The sequence below is a fragment of the Etheostoma cragini genome, chromosome 7, assembly GCF_013103735.1.
Source record: "Etheostoma cragini isolate CJK2018 chromosome 7, CSU_Ecrag_1.0, whole genome shotgun sequence".
Taxonomy (NCBI): Eukaryota; Metazoa; Chordata; class Actinopteri; order Perciformes; family Percidae; genus Etheostoma; species Etheostoma cragini.
The window spans coordinates 25,748,712-25,760,212 of record NC_048413.1 but is presented as its reverse complement, the minus strand read 5'-3'; the positions used below and the strand labels follow the sequence as shown (position 1 = coordinate 25,760,212).

At 40.0% G+C, this 11,501-nt stretch overlaps 1 protein-coding gene and 1 long non-coding RNA gene across 2 annotated transcripts in view; one reads left to right on the top strand and one right to left on the bottom strand.

Moving 5' to 3' along the window:
* Positions 1-11,501, top strand: part of LOC117948369 — a 172,612-nt gene that overhangs the window by 46,282 nt on the left and 114,829 nt on the right. The gene's annotated exons all lie outside the window — the stretch shown is intronic.
* The window catches only part of tm9sf4 (transmembrane 9 superfamily protein member 4), a 15,802-nt gene continuing 4,754 nt past the window's right edge, over positions 454-11,501 (bottom strand). The window contains exons 4-18 of the mRNA XM_034877970.1: positions 11,225-11,381; positions 10,778-10,922; positions 10,076-10,199; positions 9,021-9,142; positions 7,990-8,101; positions 7,650-7,720; positions 7,374-7,506; positions 6,364-6,445; positions 6,187-6,262; positions 5,289-5,372; positions 4,819-4,994; positions 4,612-4,675; positions 4,292-4,411; positions 3,296-3,385; positions 454-1,536 (exon numbers count right to left, since the gene is read on the bottom strand). Of these exons, the coding sequence (XP_034733861.1) occupies positions 1,387-1,536; positions 3,296-3,385; positions 4,292-4,411; positions 4,612-4,675; positions 4,819-4,994; positions 5,289-5,372; positions 6,187-6,262; positions 6,364-6,445; positions 7,374-7,506; positions 7,650-7,720; positions 7,990-8,101; positions 9,021-9,142; positions 10,076-10,199; positions 10,778-10,922; positions 11,225-11,381 (1,706 nt within the window). The 3' untranslated portion in view covers positions 454-1,386. The remainder of the gene's footprint in view (positions 1,537-3,295; positions 3,386-4,291; positions 4,412-4,611; positions 4,676-4,818; positions 4,995-5,288; positions 5,373-6,186; positions 6,263-6,363; positions 6,446-7,373; positions 7,507-7,649; positions 7,721-7,989; positions 8,102-9,020; positions 9,143-10,075; positions 10,200-10,777; positions 10,923-11,224; positions 11,382-11,501) is intronic.

Genomic DNA, 11,501 nt, shown 5'->3' with positions numbered 1-11,501 from the left:
ATTCAACAATACATCATATCTATATTGATCTATTAGGAACACTGGAGGACATTTCAATGCTCTGCACCCATCAACACCCAAGCACTGTCAAAACGATATCTCTCCCCATCGGTAGAAGAAACACGCAGAGGTGATCCTGCTGGCATTCAAAGTGTTTTCATATTTTGCATAAAAATGTATCATACATCAGATTCAAACGTGAAGAACTGAGGCATCATTTCTCAACATAACCGGTCCTTAGAAATAACCATCACATACAGCAATTTTTGCACTCTTTCCATTACTGCATAGGTCAGCAGGCGTCCTGCACTGCTAAGGCTACACCGACGGCATTAATTAGCGGAAACATTTATACTTTTTTTGTAAGTCTCTACTGGAAAGGCTTCAAACACGTGTGTTGCAAACTTCCAAATACGAAAGGTCGTCATTTTAGTGTAGACTATAGCTTTCTTATTTCTCCAACTCCAGTGGCTCCACCCAGCAGCCCCCTGCTTCAGGGCGTCGGGTTCATAGTCCCAATCAGAGCAAATGGACCAATAGCTTGACATTTATAAAAGACTCATTGTTTTGGAAGGAGAAGCAAAATGTCTTGATGACAGTTACCATGGTCACACCAGGACATGGAAACTAGAGTAAAAATAAAACATTTAATTTATCCTTTCTTGTGTTTCAATGTAGAACTGGCCAGCATGATTTCCATCCAAATCAGTTCAACACAACAAAGTCAACAGTAGAACTACAGTTGAGACCCCCCCCCCCCCATCCTTCCCTGATCTCAACAGGTCTCTGAAATGAAACCAAAGTGACATTTGGAAGAAAAAAAAAACAGAGACATTGGAAAGAGGAAAGACAAACTGTATGTAAGAATATCAGATGAAGTAGCTTCGCAGAAGATAATTGAAAAACATTAGGTCAGACAAAATGAAAATAAAAACCTGGATAAGTTCGACTCAAATGAAAAGACAAAAACAAAAAAGTGCAGAAACGGTCGCTGGACAAGCTTTGGCCCACTGTGTTGTGTGCAAGGTGAAGACAGCAGGAGACATTAACCGTCCCATCAGAGGAGAAGTCCCTCTGAGTCTCTGTTCTGGAAAAAGGAGGGAGGATAGAAGCGAGAGAGAGAAAGAGAGAGAGAGAGAGAGAGACTGAGTGGGTTTAGCTCTGCCATCTTGCTGTTCTTTCCCATGAGGCCAGTGGGGGGGGCTGTTGCACCATAAAAAGAACCCCTCTTGATCCCCCTACACACAAGTCAGTGCTTGTTTGACATGAAGAATTAAAAAATATATACAATAAAAAAAAAAAAAATGAATGGAACAAAAAAATAAAATAAGTGACTAACCCCAAACAAACTAAATAAACAAAGACACCAGCAGCGACAGAGGCGACTCAGTCGATCTTGACTGCAGCATAGATTTTCCTGATGAACATGTAGGCTGCGTAGAAGCCGATCGTGCCCGTGAGCAGCCAGAACGACAGGACCATCAGGGCAGTGTACCCGAAATACAAGAGGGAGGGGATGAACTCCACAATGTCCAACTGGGGAGAAATGAAGACAAAAGGAATCCATTTCAATGCGCTGGTCATTTTCATATTTTTTTGTTTTTTTTTTGCTGTTCACTTTCTATTAAGATGGCGGACTTGCAAGAGATTTAAAAAGATAAAATCAGCAGTGGGAGACATATTCTAACTTTAAGGACATGGAATATATTGCAGACGTCATCATGCCATCTATCTATCTACATATATATGATATAGTTACATTAAAGTAGATATATACTCATTTATAGGTTCATTATTGTATTTAGAGGTTGTACCAAAAGAGGTTTGAAGGGGCGCAATGCAGTTTTGGCCAATCTTTGCCGTTTTCTTGCAGGTTTCTCAATAGACCATATCCAATAGATAGTTGGATGTTTGAGCTTCACCGTGCAGCATGATGTGTGTGCAGAGTTTGACACTAGACGGCTATCGCATCCATCTCCACACATGCGCTTACAGCCAGGATTTTTTGGAACTGCAATTAACTGTATGCAACTTACACAAGTGTGAAAGGGAGAAGTCAAGCCTCCAGTGCACTTACACTGAGAATGGACTTTTTAGTTAAATATTCATAGATTCAGGAGATTTTCAATAATATACAACAACTAGATTGACATTTCCAACAAGGTGATAAACCATTATCACTCATGAAATGTACTTAGGGCATCTTTAATCCGCATAGTAAGCACTAGTCACGTGTAACCCTACTTCTCACACTGAATCCTTGATTTATTTTTTCTTCAATATCATTATTTACTAGTGAGCCAGTTAATTGCCTTATTGATGGCATTAACGAAGACTCATTTTAACTGTGTCAATTATTTTTATCGCAAGATTTACATTCTTATTGACCTAGCAAACTTTATAGTTTTTTTTTTTTTTTTTAAACACGTTTCAACAACTAGTAATGTTAGAAAAAGTACAACACCACACGGGATCTAGCTAGACCGGAAACAAAACAACAGGCACGCCGCGCGCACTTGTTTGGGGTAGCGAGTCGGCCAAAGAGAAGAAACGTTACGTTTTGAGTGGATGGCGAGCGCGAGACACCAAAATGGATGCCAATAAGATTCTGAATGGAAAGTTTACTTTTTAAATGCCAAATGGTTCCATTGACAAGACCAAAGTGTTCCAATGGGACAAAAAGAAATCAAGGGACATTTAAAATAGATAAACGTGTTAAGTTAGCGATGAATTTAACGCGATTAAATTGCAATTAAATATTTTAATCGTTTGACAGCACTATTATTTAGTAAATAAATCAGTTGCCTACTTAATTAAGGCGGACAAGGACTGACGAGACGTTAAGTTTTGGGTCTTGGGTCTTATTTAGACATTGGACGGAAACATAATTTGCCAACACATTTACACAACACGGTGCATGTCTCAAAAAGTGACCCATGAGTCAAACTTCAAAAACACACTTCCCATAGCTTAACTTAACATCACACTGTTTGTTAAATGCCCTCCTTTTTCAAAATCAATGCTTCTAGTTTATAATGCAGGTTTCCCATCAAGTATTTGAATTCTCGGGCCTAACTTCGATGACGGATCAGAGATACTTATTATTTTGTTCAATAAGTGCCATTAAGACAAACTCCCATGACAACACGTGCCATCATTTCAGGGATTACTACAAGTACTAATAGTATGTCCAATTAAAACCCACTGATTTCTTCTCATGCCATCGTCTTGGCTTCAGTGGAATGAAAGAAGATCTGGTTGACTGAAATGTCTCAAACAGCCTTGGGGCCTTTACCTTGTTGATAAAGTAGAAGACGGCGTAAATGAGGACGTAGAACGCCGAGCCTCCTGAAACCAGAAAGGTTCGCCACCACCACCGGTAGTCCTGGTCAAAGGGAGAAACGGAAAAAAACAAACAGATGATGCATATATGGATGAGAAAGAAGCTGTAGGTACGTTTACAGCTGGATAATGTTGACATCACCCACAGAAAAAGGCAAGTTCTACTTTCTAACAATACAGAGAGAGCCCACGTAAGTCCCACCCCACTGGAGGGGAAAAGAACTCTTCCTCTCCATTGCCTTCCTCTTGTATTGCATGTCTCCTCATCTAATTTGTCTGCAAGCAAACAGAAACATGTCTAATACCTGAAAAAAACCATAACCTGAGTTTTAATAAGCTTCTCACCAGAGGAACTGAGCTTTTATGAAGACAAACATGGATACAGACGTGAGGAATCAGCCGGCGGACTAGAGACTGTGGGATCCTAAGACGCTAAGCTAACGCTATGTCCGACATCACGTACGGTAACTTAATTTACAGACATAAAGTTAGGCTAAAACTGCCATTTGGATATTTGACTTTGTGACAAAATGCTTGCTGCAAACGTCAGACGCAACATTAGCTTAGTGTCAGGCTCCCACAGTCTTCCTATTCTCTCTGCTTCTTCCTCCCACCGGTGTTAACTCGTGTCTTTGTACAAGCTCAGTTTTTTGGGTCAGCAGTTTATTAACTAACTAAACTTTAAAACTTAATGCATCGGGGTATTATTCCGGTTGGTAGCGAATATCGCCACACAGCAGCTTTTAGGCATTTTTCTGTTGTGGCTAGCAGATGAAACTGACTAGGAGGCCCCTCAATACAAGTAAAGGGAGAGTGGCGAAAGCTTTGAGAGTATGACGCAATGCGGTCTGTCTCTAGATGTTGTGGGTAATAAATTATTTTTCAATGCTTTATAAAAAGTAGTGAAATGCAGCACTTGTGTATTCACACTTAGCCTAAATGAACTTACCTCTGCACAGAGCTGGAAATAAACCATTACAATGCTGATCTGAGAGCAGGAGACCACCAAGATGATGAAGACCAGAAACAGGAAGCCAAAGAGGTAATAGAACTGATTCTCCCAGATGGCCTGTAGGTGGAGACAGACACAAACACACAGACACACAGACACACACACACAGACACACACTTTGAGACAATTTCAGGAAATTCTGATGTGTATTAAGTTACAAATTGATACAAAAACACACACAAACGTGTGCTATACAAATAAAGCTCCCTTGACTTGAATCAATCACTACACATTCAGAGCAGGGCAGTTGTACTCACACTGAAGATAAAGAAGAGCTCAATGAACATGGCACCAAATGGCAGGATCCCGGCCATCAGGATTCTGGTGGAGAGAAAACAAAACATGTGGATCTCAAGAAAGCATGCCTCAACTCAACATGCTAAACCCAAACCCTACAGAACATCAGCCGTCCCTGGAAACGGCCATGGATTAAAAGCAGGTTGTTAGATTGGTTAAAGACTCACCCTACAAACTTGTTCATGTACCAGCGCTGCTCTGGGACCTGCCGAGGGATCTGGTTGGTGCGTACCGGGTTATCGTACGGCTGTTTGCGGAAGCCAAAGTAGTAGCCCAGGTAGACCAAGGGCATGGAGATACCGAACCACATACACAGCAGGGCCAGCATAGTGGTGAAAGGAACCTAGAGGGGTGAGAGAAGACAGCAGGGACACAAGAAATAAAAGGAAGATGTTTAACAATCCATGTGATTGCATTTGTAACTGGAATATCTTTTCTCAAAAGTTATATAGTCTCACTTTAATATGTTAAGTAATTTAGGGCCTTTAAACAAAGTTTAACAAGTGATCTATTACAACCATTATATTAACGTCACTATTACAACCATTCCTTCTAGCCGGCTTGGTCCCTGATCTGCTATAAATGTTAACTGAATGCATACACTTTAGATGAGGTGTTTCTGTGTCATGATACTCACTGCCCCGGAGGAGTGTTCTCCCCAGATGAAACAGTTGAGGATAAAGCAGATTCCAAAAACAACGGCAGGATACAAAGTTGCCGTCTACAGGAGAGACAAAACAAACAACCTAAGCCTCTCTGCTCACAGCAACACTTCTTTATGTTAAACTCAGGGCCCACTGAGGGAGACCCTTGATTCATAATAGGGCTGAGCGCACAGCAAACGTTTCAACAAATACACAATACCATTTAAATCCCAAGAGATAAGAAATTTAAACAATCAAATACGCAGACGCAGAAGTAATTTATCCAGGCATGAAAGGACAATCTTGGCGGTAAATGAACCTAGGGGTTAATAACAGGTGTGTACGGAACAGGCATGACCAGTCAAACGACAAACGCCGTGCAACCAGTAACATGGCTCAAACACGCCTGTTTTCCAATATGGCGGCCGCATATATATACATTAACGCTGCTGTCTTATATACATTTATATAAATATCTATCTTTTTAATAAACTGTATACTTACAAAGTTCTCAAAGTTTGGGTTTCCATGCAGGGACCCTCATTATGCTACTGTTGAAGTGTGGTGCTATTTTGAGCACGTTAGTGGTATAAAATAGTGATTTACCCTATGCCATGAAAGCTAGCCTTAGCGGTTAACCACTGGTTTTGCGTTTGCATCAATGTTATTACCCCTAGGTTCATTTTGCTCCAGAATTGTCCTTTAAAATTGAAAGATGGGGGAGAGAACAATTTCCTCAATTCAATCTTTATTTATACATACATAAAAAGTGGGTAGCCTTGGTTGCAGAACAAAAACAAAACAAAACCCTCAAAACAAAAAATGAAGTAGCATTTAAATATAAGCAAATATACTAGGAATGATGAGCGCTTTAGTTTATTATTGACTTACACAAAATGCTCCTTTCCTCCACCGATGGCCCTTCAGTGTACGGTAAAGTCTGCCAGCAAAGTAGCCACCAAATACACTGGAAAAAGCAGTGTAAAATCAAAAGATTTGAAAATAGCTTAATTCCTGAGTCTTTGGGACTCTCTAAATGAGGATTAGAAGGAGGAATATGGCTCTTACCCCATGAACATGAAGAGGAAGCAGGCAGTGGTCATCAAGGCTCCTCTACTGGATGGAGACAGCATGCCCAACATGGCAACGACTAGGACAGACAGACAGGGGCATGCTGTGGTTACAACGTTTCATGGATTGCAATGACAATCGCGCATACGCAAATTTAAGTCACACGTGTATTTCAAGTTTTCTGCAGTAACCTAATTTTGGAGATCCCATGTAAATAAGAAACACTGCTGGAACGCCTACTTGGCTGGGCCAGTGAATCCTTGGGAGACTCCTCTGGTTGCCTGGCAACCTCACTGGGATGAAAAGACTCCAGGAAGGGTTAACCCGGCCAAGAAATCGGGACACAGCTTATTTCTTTTTTTATTCATCTTATTTAGCAAAATCCTTAGTTAAAATGATAAAATCTACATCATCAATGGGATTTCAGTCTATCACACATTGTTCTGGACAATAACTCATAACACCTAATGTCAAACAACACATGAGGTAACTGGAGTAGTTTGGTCAATAGGAAGCATAGAACGTCTCAATCATGTAGACACACTGACCTAATTTTGTTAACGTTAAGATCTTTGTACTTCTTCAGACAAAGCTCCTTCATATCTGAAGAATTAGGGGTGGGAATCTCTTGGCACCTCACGATTCGATTCAGAGGCCGACGATTCGATTTTAAACCGATTATTGATGCAACCATTTTTTTATGTACATTTCCATGCGTGATTTAAAAAAATATATACATATAAATCTGAGTTTGTTAGATTTTAACATTATTTTTTACAGTATTTGTCATAAGTTTTATTGAAATGTTTTGTCTACCAAGGTTTTTATTTTATTCTCCTTTTTTAGACCTGACTAAATAAAATGTAAGACCTTGAATGTATTTTTTTTTTCTGATCAAATGTTATTTTATTTTCATTCTACAAATTAAGAAAAATGCCGTTTTCATAAGAACGCAGCCCACAGGATGAAGCACTTGCCAGAGCCAGAGAAAAGAAAAGCAAACTCACAGATGACGATGAGGATCATGCAAAACAGCTGGATCCCTGAGCCCAGCAGAGAGCTGAGGATCATGGGATATTGAGGCGGCCTGAAGACATCACCGTGGACATTCTTCCATCCTGACTCCTCCATGGTGTCCTCCTAGGTAGATAGGGATTGAAATAATTGGGATAGAGAAAAGTGCGGTTAGAGCCTGGAATGTACCGATTTATTAAAAGTCAAGGAGCCAAGCTGATTTCAGTTACACTTAAATCAAATGGACTTGTCGATGTGTATATTCTTACAATGTCATCCTCTCTGTTGTAGTTAGCAATGTCCTTTCTCAAGGTCCTGATAATGATCATACTCAGAATACCTTAAAGGGAAAAGGCGGGAAACGAGAAGGATGTCAGCCAGCTCAAAAGACAGACATCTCAACATTTTCCATGCGGTGAAAAAACTGTGGATTTTGTACATAAATAACATATAGATTTACATCACATTTACAAGCTTGAAATGTTTCAAGGTTCCAGAGAAATGTCAACAAAGCTCAAGGTTGATGCTATGTGTTATGACTTCTTCAATTGAAAGCCATGTTTGACATTCCATTTGTCCTCGCTCATGGACATTCAAGCAATGACATACCAGACAGGAAGAAGACGACCACCACAGAGTTGACAATGGAGAACCAGTGAATTTGGACATCGCTCATGGTCAGGTACGTGTCCCATCGAGATGCCCACTTCACCTCGCTCTCCTGCACAGAGGAGATAAGATGCTCAGCAGTCCCTCCTCTACATTTTTCTAGCTTTTATTCAACCCCTCAACCTAGAAAATCAACCCTGCTGGGGGAAAAAAAACTGAATTTTATCACCTGACTTTGTTGCTTTAAAATTAATAAACCCGAACATTTCCAACTGCAATCTGTAAGTATTTTCACCGTCACACATTTTCTATTGTTTTGACTTTATAGCACGCTGGCTTTGTAATGATCAAAGGGTCTAATACACAGAGGGTCAAACTCAAGGACCGCAGAGCAAAACCCAGTCGCTGGCAGGTTTTGATATGGGCCGCAAGTCATGTTGGCTCGCCTAGTTGTGCACCAAAACAAAAAGACAGGAAACTGTTCATCAAACGGCAACTACAAAACACTTAGGGCAGAATTTGGGAGATTGGCCGACTTTGAGACTCCCAGAAATTAAAGCTGGGAAACAGGTGGCTGTGAGACAATTTTTCAAATGTAATCTTTGTTTTGCTAAATTCTAAGATTTCTAATAAACTATTTGCTGCTTCTTTATGGCTTTATGTGTACCAAACTATAGGTGAGAAGACTATATAAGACATGGAATAATACAGTCGAAAGGTATTTTACTTTTTTGCTGTAAAAGCATGACAATAAACTGTATCTCTAGCCTTTTTCCTGTATGGCCCTTAGTGAAGTTGAGTTTGACACAGAAAGCCCTGACATCACATGATCACATAGATACAAATTAATTAACATGTTTTAATTTCAAACTAATTCTTTGTTAAACACAGCAATTTGGGTGGTTTTACTAAATTATTCACGGCTGGGAATTGGGTGGGAGAGCCGTTGCCTCGGCTACAGTGTATTCATGTGTGTGAATGGTGCCTGTAAAATATAAAAGCACTTGAGAGTCAATGCAGCAATGACTGACCTCCCAGTGGACAGAGTAGGTGAAGAGGACCTCGTTCTCCTTGGCCGGGTCAATCTCCTGTGGTGAAGAGCCGCTGGCCTCGGGCAAAGTGCAAGTCCTCTTAGTTTCCTCAGCCTTCAGATCTGAGAATGAACACAGAGGACGCATGACAAGGAGCGAGGGACTCTACAGTCCACTACACTAGGGCTGCACGGTTATGGACACAATGATAATCACCATTACTTTGATCAATATCACAATCACGATTTATTATCACGATTAGTTGTTTTATTGTCAAATAGGCCATTTATAACTGCTTTCACATCTATTTGTGCTACATTCCAGTTAATACATCCATATTGTGCATCCATTTTGTGCTACAATGCTCTTATGTTTAAGATGTATGCTCGTTATTTACCGGACAAAATATCAATGAGGATTTTGGTACATTATTACGGTGCCACTTAACTGTGCTGCTCTCTGATGCTCCAAAACAAACTTTAGAGGCAACAGAAACATCGCTGCATGTCAAGCTAGTAAACACTATTAACACGTTGCACAGCAAATAATGTTAACGTTAGCTAAAGTAGTAACTGGATTAACAAGGCTAAAATGCAGAAGAAAAAAAGAAGCTAAAACAGTGTAGTGGGACTGTAATTCACTGCAGAGGATTCTAACAGCGGGACGTACAACAGTCTACTGCTAAAGCTATGAGCCAGGTCTCCAGACTAAATTTTGTATTTAGGTGCACCAGCACAAAATTTAGGTGCAATTAATTTTTCCCTCCGTCGCCGTTAACGCCACAAATTTAAGGTCACCTTTTTATCATGCTCCGTATACATTCATATATATTATGTAAATGATGCTTCCCGGATCCAGATTTCCCATCCACCTCACCTGTGATTCCTTTTATTACCTCCAATTAACACCCACAAACAGGTGCGCAGGTGGCGTAACAACCAACCATTTACGCAGACCTCCCGCCCACACACACAATACACATATAACAAACATATATAGCCAAATTGGCCATTACACAACATAAAGCTATTCAAAATGAGGGCGTTGAAACCTACCATCTACTTTTACACTTTGGGGTACGACCTCAAATCGCACCACCCTGTAGTTGTGAACTTCCACTTCCTCCAGCTTCTCTCTGTGATAGTACAGGATGAAGGACAGATGGTTGTGCAGATAAAACTGTGAGGGAGAAGGGGAAAGATACAAAATTAGTCTCCTTAAAACAATACAATGAGACTGCTCATTTGATACATGTATGAGGACAGGTACAGATACTGTTTAACCCTCCTGTTGTCCTCGGATCAAATTTGGCCCATTTTCAAAAAAAGTTTCTATATCAGAAATTTAGGTTTCTTTCAAACATATTGTCAAAAATAAAAAAATAATGAGGATGGTTACCTACAACACTCATAACAAGTAAAATAAACGATCAGTACACTACTTTCATTACATTTGGTTTAATTCAATTTTATATTATTGGTGGGGAAAAAATGATAAAAGAATGCTAAAAAAGTGGGGGGAAATGTCTGAAAACCTTAAAAAATTACGGGGGAAAACCCCAACAAAAACTTCAAAAACCGCAGAAAGAAAATTGATAAAAAACGTAAAAGTGACAAAAAAGTTACAAAAACGCCAGGAAAGCGACAAAAGTTTTGAGAAAAGACAACCAAAATGGTTTCAATTTTAAATTCATACCCAGAAAAATGAAATGGTCACTGCACGGTCAATGGAAAGACAACACAAGAGTTAAGATCTACCTTGTTGTCGTTGACAAAGCCCAGTCTGTAACCATGTTCAAACTGGATATCTTTCACCACATCCTTCTTCTCCTCCTCCTCCCCTGGCGCCTCTCTGTTGGGGTACAACTCTAACCTGGTGGCAACTGGCAGGTTATCTGCAATACTGGAAGGTACAGGAATGTGTTCAATCAGCTTTGGTTTGCATATTTAATATTTTAAACAAAATGTAAATGCTAGAAAACCAAACCAAAAAAATAGATCTTCCAACTACATTATGGTATGCAAAATACTTGAAGAATCATTTCAATCTTTTCTTTACAAATCTCTTTAACTTAAGACTTACAGAGTCTAGGGTCACTAAACAAAAAACTAATATTGTTATATATTCCTCTGGGCAATGGGTCAATATTAGCGTTCTGGGGGGGGGGGGTTTCCTGGTAACAACAGAGAGGAAGGGATGCTCACAGGTGAACATAATACTCCTCCCGGATCCGCTCAGCAATCAGCTTGCTCTCTTCTATGCCGAGCTTTTTCTTGTTGCATACCATCTCACATTTCTTATCCTTGTTCATCTCGACATTGTAGAGTGTATTCACAATACGGTCCCCACGCAATACCTCCCCTGCAAAAAAACATTAGAAAATATCAATATATGTATACAGTATATCAATATACACTCACCGGCCACTTTATTAGGTACACCTGTCCAACTGCTCGTTAACACTTAATTTCTAAGCAGCCA